The 9,868-nt window shown below is 58.8% G+C and overlaps 1 protein-coding gene across 2 annotated transcripts; it reads right to left on the reverse strand.

The window, feature by feature from the left end:
- Positions 1-1,640: 1,640 nt before the first annotated feature.
- ZWINT (ZW10 interacting kinetochore protein) lies at positions 1,641-9,692 on the reverse strand. 2 transcript variants are annotated; one of them, XM_048833237.2, is made up of 10 exons: positions 9,589-9,692; positions 4,984-5,083; positions 4,614-4,734; positions 4,316-4,482; positions 4,052-4,108; positions 3,726-3,877; positions 3,418-3,610; positions 2,374-2,498; positions 2,134-2,293; positions 1,641-1,911 (listed from the first exon to the last, which is right to left on the reverse strand). In XM_048833237.2, the coding sequence occupies exons 1-10, from the start codon at positions 9,612-9,614 to the stop codon at positions 1,849-1,851; spliced, it is 1,164 nt and encodes a 387-aa protein (XP_048689194.1). In that variant the 5' UTR covers positions 9,615-9,692; the 3' UTR covers positions 1,641-1,848. The 2 variants fall into 2 exon arrangements, with proteins under 2 accessions (XP_048689194.1, XP_048689195.1); XM_048833238.2 differs by lacking the exon at positions 4,052-4,108.
- Positions 9,693-9,868: the final 176 nt, after the last annotated feature.

A 9,868-nucleotide genomic window follows, 5' to 3' on the forward strand; every position in this document is an offset into this window, starting at 1 on the left:
TCCGCTTCCTTCCGTCACTCACTCCTTTACCTTCCTTTCTTCCCTCCTTCTGTCCCCCTTGCTTCTTTTCTTCCTTCTCTCCTTTTCCACCCCCAGCACTCTTGCTTTCCCCATCACTGGCGTCTCGCGTTCCCCTGCCCGGGGCCACCCGGGTGCCAGCCGTGCCCGAGCAGCACAAAAGCGTCCCTGAAGCGGAAGCAAAGGCGAGTCCGGGCCCTCCCAGGCGTGGATGCACTCAACTCACCAGCCACAGCGGCCAGGAGTAGATGGGCCCCGCAGGCAAACTGCATTATCTCCCCCCACCCCGTCCCAATGTGGGCTCCGTGCCGGCACGGTCCCGACTGGGCTGCAGCAGGGCACGTGGGGGGCAGCGTATCCATCCTAGGCCTCCAACCATCTAAACCCCACAACCGCAGCACTGCTGATGCTCTCGCGTTACAGCAACACTAGGAAAGCGTCAGCAAAGGGTTTATTGGTGGCTGTAGGGAGAGGGCTCAAGAGGCGCCGAGATGCAGCCACCTCTGGGGCGGGAAAGCTGGGGAACGGCCACACATAACACCACAAGGAGGGCTCACCTGGGCCAGATACCCCACCTCCCATCCCGCAGCCCCCAGCTAGCCCAGCCCTGGGTCCCTCTCCAGTTCTGCCAGTGCCCCTCACTCCCACCCCCTTCTCAGATTCCTTCAAAAGCAGGTAGATAGGGACAGACTTACCATTCGTAAATTGCAGGCAGCTGCTGGCAGCAACATCCCCCCCAACCTCTCCCCCCCCCAACAGTCCCGGCAGCCGTGGGGGTCCCTGGCTTATTTAGGGGAGCAGAGAACAGAGCCAGAGCCCTTGAAATATTCATCGATGCAACAGAAAAACCCAGGGGGAAGCTGGGAGAAGACAGGGGGAGTGGGGTGGGCTTCACTTGGGGTGAGTCCAGCAGCACTAGTAGGGTCCCCCTGGGCTGGTCAATTTCAGCTCTAGGGCACCAGTTCACAGAGACCCCCCCAAGTCTCCACCCCCACCCTGCCCAACCCCACATAGCCCCCCCTTGCCCCTGCAGCCAATCCTCCACCCCCTGCAGCTCCACCCCCCGATATCCCCATCCAGCCCCCTATCTCTCCACCACTGCCCCCAACCTAACCCCACCCCCCCACACACACTCCTCATCCCCATCCCCCAGCCCCATCTCCAATCAACCTGCCCCACTCCTCTAGTTCCCTCTGCCCCCCACCCCCCCAGACCCCACACCCCTTGGGGTTCTCAGCCAGGAGGGGGGTGATCCCAGCTGTGGGGGGGGGGCAGGTCTGGGCTCCTCCCAGCCGAGAAGGGGCAGGGGAGCTCTCACACACACACCCCACCCCACCACCCCCTTAGCAAGTAAAACTGAACAGGACAAGAGCCCCACCTTGTGGCCAGATGGGGAACTACATATGGGCAGGCTGCCCAGGCAGCAAAGAGGGTGGGGATTGGGGCCCGGGGCCTTTCCCCTCTAGGGGGTGCCAGCCCCGATCCGGATGGGAGGCACAGGGGCTGTAGGGTGGGGGGAAGGGTCAGTATCCGTCTCCCATGGGTGGGAGCCACAAGCAGCCCACGATCCATCTGGTGCCTGTGATCTAGGGCTCCCCCCCAATGTGGGGTGATCACAACACTTTAGGAATGTGTGTTTATTACAGGGCTGCTTAACCTCCCCCTCCCATCACAGGCAGGGGCTGCCCCCCCCAAGACGGAAAAGTGGGTGCATGCTGGTCAGGCACAGGGAGCAGTTCCAGGCTGAGGATCTCTCTACTGCGGTGTGGGGGGGGGGGGGGGATTGTCCCAGCCTCCCCCCATAAGGGGCTCTGGGGCCCAGTGGGGTGCTCAGATGTCCAGAGTGCTCAAGTATTCCAGCCAGTCACGCAGGGATGGGGTTTCCTGTGGGGGCTGAGAGGGGAGAGAGAGAGGCAGGTTAGAGGACTTGAGCGGGGGAGGCTGGGTCAACAGATGGGGAAACTGAGGCACAGAAAGAGGGCGGGGCAGCGAGCAAAGGCTAGAATCCAGGAATCCTGGCCATAGGGCCCTGGGCTCCCCCCAGCCCTGCCGGTGCCCCTCACTCCCAACCCGCAGCCTCTGGCGATTTCTTAGATCTCTCCCCCACCCACTCACCTTCCAGGCCCCGGGGTCCCCAGGACCACGCTGCCCTTGTACTGCCAGCAGTCGGACGCGCCCCCACACCGGGTATCCCGGCTCCACCGCCAGTGTCCAGATGGCTGAGGGCTGTAGGAAGCGGAGCTGGTGCTCCTGGGGCTGCCAGTCGATGGAGAACCTGCAGGGAGGGAGGGAGGGGGGAAATCAGTGCTGCCACCTACAAGGTGGGGGGCTGGTGGGGTGGGCTGCGGGACAGACCTGGTCTGGAGGGCCTGAATCTCAGCCAGGAGTGGGGCCAGCTGGCCGTAGCTCTGCTGCAGCTCCAGGACGGTGCCCCGGACGTCAGCGCAGGGCCTGGGGAGTGGGAAGAGGGGACTGTGGCTCTGTGGGGCAGAGAGAGAGAGAGACACACACACACACCAATCTCCTGGTCAGACCCAGCCAGCCTGGCCCCCCGAATTTCCCCCCCTGGGTCCCACCCAGCCAGCCTACCCCCACAACCCTCCCTGGGTCAGACCTAGCCAGCCTAGCCCCCCCAATCTCCTCCGGGTCCCAGCCAGCCAGCCTGCCCCCACAACCCTCCCTGGGTCAGACCCAGCCAGCCTAGCAGCCCCAATCCCCTCCGGGTCCCACCCAGCCAGCCTGGCCCCTCAACCCTCCCTGGGTCAGACCCAGTCAGCCTGGCCCCCTGAATTCCCCCCCCTCCGGCTCCCACCCAGCCAGCCTGGCCCCCCAAATCCCCTCTGCGTCCCACCCAGCCAGCCTGCCCCCACAACCCTCCCTGGGTCAGACCCAGCCAGCCTAGCGCCCCCAATCCCCTCCGCGTCCCACCCAGCCAGCCTGCCCCCACAACCCTCCCTGGGTCAGACCCAGCCAGCTTAGCCCCCCGAAGTTCCCCCCCTGGGTCCCACCCAGCCAGCCTACCCCCACAACCCTCCCTGGGTCAGACCTAGCCAGCCTAGCGCCCCCAATCCCCTCCGCGTCCCACCCAGCCAGCCTACCCCCACAACCCTCCCTGGGTCAGACCCAGCCAGCTTAGCCCCCCGAAGTTCCCCCCCTGGGTCCCACCCAGCCAGCCTACCCCCAACAACCCTCCCTGGGTCAGACCTAGCCAGCCTAGCGCCCCCAATCCCCTCCGCGTCCCACCCAGCCAGCCTACCCCCACAACCCTCCCTGGGTCAGACCCAGCCAGCCTAGCGCCCCCAATCTCCTCTGGGTCCCACCCAGCCGGCCTGGCCCCCTCAACCCTTCCTGGGTCAGACCCAGACAGCCTCTTCCCTCCATCCCCAGGCCATTACTCACCTGCACCCTGATGCTCCCATCCTCCGCCCAGCACAAGGTGAACCTCAGCAGCTGGGGGTCGGGGGTTGCTGGCTGGGGATTGGGGGTCGTCTGCTGGGGGCCGGGCGTCAGTTCCACGTCGATTTCATCAGCAGAGGCTGAGACCACCCGGACCCCTTGGAGGGTCTCCAAGAGCTGGCAGAGGGCAGAGGTCCTGGGGGGAGAGAGCAGGATACCTGGGTTCCATCCCCGACTCCGTGCAGGGGGAGGTGGGGAGGTCTAGTGGTTAGAGCAGAGGGGGCTGGGAGCCAGGACTCCTGGGTTCTCACCTCTCCACCTTCTCCCTCCAGCCACTGGCGACACACTCCTGGCTCTGGAGCTCCCCCTGCAGCCGGTGCAGTTCCTGGCGCTGAGCCTGCACCCGGCTCCGCAGCAAAGCCGCCTGCTCCTCCAGCTGCTGCTTCCGCTCCTCCAGCTGCTCCTGGATTTGGGGGTGGGGGGAGAACAGTGAAATGGGGCAGCTGCTGCCCTCACCAGTCCCGCTGCTCCTCCCACAATCAACCCACCAGCTCTTCCTAGAATAGTCCCAACCACCCCTGCTTCTCCTCTCTCCCCACTGATTGGCTCTGCCCCCCACAGACCCCTGGGTCAGTACCTGCTCCTTCTGCCGTCTCTCCCGGGCGCCCCTTGCCTTCTTCTCAGCCTCGTGTCTCTGTGGGGAGAGGGAGCTGGTGGCAAGGGGGAGGGTCCCTGCGACCGCCTAAGGCAGCTAGTAGCAGCAGTGAGACGGCAACCGCAGGGCCCCTCCCCGCAGGACCAAGGGGAACTGGTGGCAGAAGTGGAATCCCTGGAGCCCCCTGGGCAGCTGGTGGCAACAGTGGGATCCTCACATTCACACACGCCCAGGACAGGACCTTACCTGGGCCTCGTATCGCGCCAGAGCCTCCTTCAGCCGCTGCGCCAGGTGCTGGCCCTTCTCCAGCTGAGCCAGCACACGGGGCACTGCCCCCTCGATGGCTACCACCTGCTGCTGGTAGCCAGCCTTCAGCTCCTTCCACTGCTGCTTGGCTTGCATCATCTCGTTCCCTGGGCCGGGAGGGAAGAGAGGCAGTGCATCAAACTGAGGAGTCCTGGCTCTGAGCCACCACCGTTCTAACCCACTAGCCTCCACTCCCCTCCAGAGCCAGGGTGAAAACCCAGGAGTCCGGGCTACTCACGGACAGCTGCCTCTGTGGTCTTCTGGTCAAAGGGGGCTGAGTCCCTCTGGTCCAAGAATTCCAGCAGGAATTTGACCACATGGAGTTGGCTGCACATCCACTTCTGCTTCTTCCGTGTATCCTAGGGAGCCGTGGTAGGGGGAAATTACAGCCGGCACCCCCTGGAGGGGAAAGGCCGCATGCCCCATGCCCCATGCCCCACCCTGAGTCAGCCAGTCCCACGCCCTGGACAGGATGGGAGCCAGCACCTCCTAGGGGGGACAGGGCCCGTATTCCATTCCCCACTTGTCTGGGCCAGCCAGTCCCCACCCTGGGGCAGGATCAGAGCTGGCGCCCCCCAAAGGCAGAGGCCGGCTGCCCCATCACTCACCACAGCATGCTCCACCAGGACTTTGGCTGGCAGCTCCGCCTCCAGCTCCTCTCGGGTCGGCCCCTCGAAAGCCAGCGCCTCATCCAGCTGGGCCAGGAGCCTGCAGGGAGGGGCAGGGAGAGGGTCACGGCCAGGGAGCGATAGGCCCAGCCTGCGAGGAGCCCCAGCCCCTAATTCGCTCGTCCGATGGCAGAAGCCCGCCCCCCTAATATCCCCAGCCGTCGTGCTCCTTTTCAAGCCACCACGGATGGAAGGATTCCTATGGCAGCCGATTCTGGGATGGGGACAACGCCCCAGATGCTTCAACGCCTACAGCACCACCAACCTCATCTCCTTGCTTGGACTCCCCCAGTCCATGATCTCTGTCCTAGATGTCAACCTCTAGAGGCAACACTCTGGCTAAATCTCCCCCAACAGAGCCCCAGTCCCACAGCTGAACCCTTTCCACCCATGGGATGAAGAACCAGGGGATTCATCTTTGCTGTAAGCCAGCTTCCACCATGGAGACGCTGGCCCCCTCTCTCTTCTCCCCCGGCGCCCCGCCCAGATCTCCTGGGTTCTCCCCCCATCCCTGGAGGGCGACTCATGCGCCCGCAGCAAGAAAACCTCCAATGAAGCAGCCAACTCTGGCCCCAATAAGCTATCCGGGGCAGTAAACCACTCCAGCAATCCCACGTATCCACACCCTACATTGTACCCCAGCTCCGAGAGAATCATGGGCATCAAGGAAGCCTTGGACCTGCCCTGTCTATATCCACCAGCCAACAGTCACCCAGCAACTTCTCCTTAAGAAGTTAGGACGACCACAAAGGAGTCCGGAACCAAGACACGGCAATCAGAACTGGCCCGGCTTCCCATTGAAATCCAGGGATGGGAGCATGGCCCTTGGATGGATTTAGAGGGTACAAGGGACTAGCCCTGCCGTCTTAACCGCGCGTGGCTGGCGAAGGAATTCAGGATAAGATTGGGGAGCCAGACATCAAGATATGAGAACTTTATTGAGGATTTAAATACTGACTGGGAGAATTGCAGTTATCAAAAAAAGATATGGACAAGCCAACCCCCACATCATGCCTACTTCTGATGGAAACCTTCTGATGAAGAGACGAGAAGAGTTTAGTGGAGATGTGAGAAAACCTGGATTTGTGCAGGAAATAGCCCAACTTGATTATCATGCACATTGTGTAAAGAGTTGTCACTTTGGATGGGCTATCACCAGCAGGAGAGTGAATTTGTGGGGGGGGGTGGAGGGTGAGAAAACCTGGATTTGTGCTGGAAATGGCCCAACCTGATGATCACTTTAGATAAGCTATTACCAGCAGGACAGTGGGGTGGGAGGAGGTATTGTTTCATATTCTCTGTGTATATATAAAGTCTGCTGCAGTTTCCACGGTATGCATCCGATGAAGTGAGCTGTAGCTCACGAAAGCTCATGCTCAAATAAATTGGTTAGTCTCTAAGGTGCCACAAGTCCTCCTGTTCTTTCTGCGAATACAGACTAACACGGCTGTTACTCTGAAACCTGCCACCCCAATGTGCCCACTAGACATCAGACATTCATCTTACTTTAATAGCCTTTCTCCCATCCATCCATCTGTGGTTGGCAGCCATGTTTAATTTGCTCGCTGGCCCCAGTCCACATGGGGTGTTCCAGATAACTGTAATTGGGGGACCCCAATTGCTACCATAAGCTATTCGAGGCTGGACATTACCCCAGTGTTTCCAACAGGTTCACATGGTGAACCTCAAGGTTACGCGCACCAAAATCTGGAGGGGGATTTTGTTATTTTGTGGTGTCCTTGTTTCTCCCCCCCGTACACAGAACTAAGTCTTATAGCACTAGGTCACATACTTAAACAGAGAGAAGATGGGTGAGGAAATCTCTGTTATTGGACCAACTTCTGTTGGTGGGAAAGAGACAATGGAGCCTGAAGAAGAACTTGAAAGCTTAAATCCTATTTCATTATTTATACGTTTACTCCTCAATAGTTGCATAACAGCACCTTTAGCACAGGTCTGTCGTCGCCCTTCGTGACTGGAGGACACCGACATCTCTCAGGTGCGACTGTGGCTAAAAATGAACATTGCCACTCTGTGACACCAGATTTACCGCTGACGGGCGATTTGCAGCGATCGGAGTGGGGTACACGCTCACCTGGTGAGGTTGCCCAGCCTCAGCACCAAGACAAGTGGGTGTTGGCTTTGAAATTGGCAACTGCATTGTTCCCAAGCTTGAAAATCTACCTAAAGGTAGAAGTGACCATCTTATGGTTGCCTTGGAAATGTAAGTACATTACCATTAGTAAAGTGTGTACATCCCTACCAGAGAAATGCAGATGATGTGAAAGAAAATTATAGTGACTTTGACAAACTCATCATGTCAATGTTGGATAAGCTAATCATCATGGACCTTTAATGCAAAGGTTGGAAGTAATGGGGTAATCTGGCTGAATGCCATCGGACACGATGGGACTCGGAAAGAGAATAGCAACGGCCACACTCACTAAGGAGCAGGGTTCAAGGGGGAATTAGCAATTGCAAATGGGTTTTTCTGCCTGACAAAACAAAAGTGTCACAAGCAAGCCCAAGATCCAAACAACAGCATCTTATTGACTAGATTGTTGATTGGCAGCGAGTTCGACAAGTCACTGTAGCCATGCATGAGGCAGACCACTCCAAACTGTTGTTAGTAATTTAAGTGGCACGGCGCAAGTCGTCCTCTAGTCTAAACCGATCGGACGACTCAACATAAAGCAATTTAAGCACTGATTAGTTTCAACATCAGGACAAGTTTTCCCAAGATCTGGTCAAGGGTGTAAGGTCAACAGAAGTGTCTATCTCCTTCAGGCCTGCAATGGGATCCAGTGGGTCTAGCCAACAACCGGCCAATATTAGTCCCCCAGAAAGTGCAACTCCAAACTCATCTAGATCCATCATCATCTGGATTCAAATGTGGAACCAGAACCACTACAGCAGTGCCAATGGATGATCTATCAATGGATGGAGGAAAGATCTCCATTCTCTCAGCCGTGTTCCTGTCAACTGTGATCTCGCTGTCTGGCCAGGAAAAGCGGCAGGGTCCAGGAGAACGTCCTAAAAAGGTTGGAGTCCTTTTTAGAGTGACATTAGGATGAGCAACTTCACTTCCACCACCAGATCCCTCATGAATTGAGTCCCATTAAAGGATCAAATTGCATTCTAATCCTATCAAACAACTATCGGACTACACAGACTCAAGCCCCAATAACATGCACCTAACTAGGCTTGGCCAAATTCATTCTTTTATAGATAGTAATGTTTATTTTAAAGCTTTTTTCCCCCCCAACTTTTATTTCTGTATGGTTTCACAGTCACACAAAATTTGGGAAGGCTGAAACATTTTATTGGTATTTTCACCGATTTAAATTTTCGCACCCAAGCGGCTTGATGAGCGTCTCACCTGAGAACAATTTAACGATGGTCTCTAACAAATTCTCAATTGGCATTTTTCTTATTTTTTACCTCTCCATAAATTTCAACACTCATTGGTGGAAATATTTAGTGCCAGTTTGGGTGCATGCGGGCAAAACCAATGTTTACCACCATTTACAGAGAAATATCTAATTTTTCATGGCTAGAGAGGGCACCCAGCTCTACTTATCCTCCACCACATAGGACCAAATCTCCACCAGCTAGATGGCCAAATATTTGGGCAAGATCAGCCCATGAACGCAGAACAGCTGGACCCAGGCAGATGAGATGCTGAAGGACCGAGGGGAGGAGTGCGAGGAGTTCCCAGACACCGTGCTGTCTCCTCCCGTGGTAGGTTCACGCCCACAGTTGCTCAAATCGGAGGCTCGTGGCAAAGCAACGCTTCCGACGTTGACATTGCTGCTCAACTGGGAGACTCCAGCCCATGCCGGCAGATGACAACCCAGCCTCGGTTACACGATCGGCTCTCGGGTGAAGCACGACAACGCTGTCAACCTGAAGCTACCAGCGCAGAACGCGGCAGGGCAGCCAACCCGGCCGCGGCTCCACGTAGTGTCGCGGTCAAGGACTCGAGGGTGATCTTCGAGGCGCTCCAGGGTCAAGGACGGTCGAAATTGCCAGGGTGGGGCCAGGGTTGATGCGATCGGGACAAGACGGGCCCAGCGGGCGTCTAGGTCCCACTCCAAGTGCCCTGCATAGATCCCCAAGCCCCTGCAGGACACGCCATCGCCCCCGCCATAGAGAGGAGACCCCAACCCCCCCCCAGGGGACACACCATCGCCCCCACCATAGAGGGGGGACCCCAACCCCCCCCAGGGGACACACCATCGCCCCCACCATAGAGGGGGGACCCCAACCCCCCCCAGGGGACACACCATCGCCCCCACCATAGAGGGGGGACCCCAGGGGGCACACCATCGCCCCCACCATAGAGGGGGGACCCCAATCCCCCCCAGGGGACACACCATCGCCCCCACCATAGAGGGGGGACCCCAGGGGACACACCATCGCCCCCACCATAGAGGGGGGACCCCAGGGGGCACACCATCGCCCCCACCATAGAGGGGGGACCCCAACCCCCCCCAGGGGGGACACCATCACCTAGCCCCCTCCCCGTGACCCCCAACTACTCACTCCCGGGCCTGCCCAGCCGCTGCCATCACGCGAACGATTTGTTGTTCCACCCACCACCCCCGCTCGCGCCTTTTCTTTCAACGCTCTTAGCCCCGCCCCGGCCGCCGAAAGGACCAATCAGCAGGCGAGTTCCCTGAAGTGAGTCCCCGCCCAGACCTCTGGAGGAGCCAATCAGCAGGCGAGTTCTCTCAGGTGAGGCCCCGCCCCGGCGTCCCAAGGCGCCGGCGGCCAAGCGACCCCCGCACCCCCCTCCCCAATTGGACAGCAAGGCGCCGGGGAG

Source organism: Caretta caretta, chromosome 23 (genome assembly GCF_965140235.1).
Source record: "Caretta caretta isolate rCarCar2 chromosome 23, rCarCar1.hap1, whole genome shotgun sequence".
NCBI classification, from domain to species: domain Eukaryota; kingdom Metazoa; phylum Chordata; order Testudines; family Cheloniidae; genus Caretta; species Caretta caretta.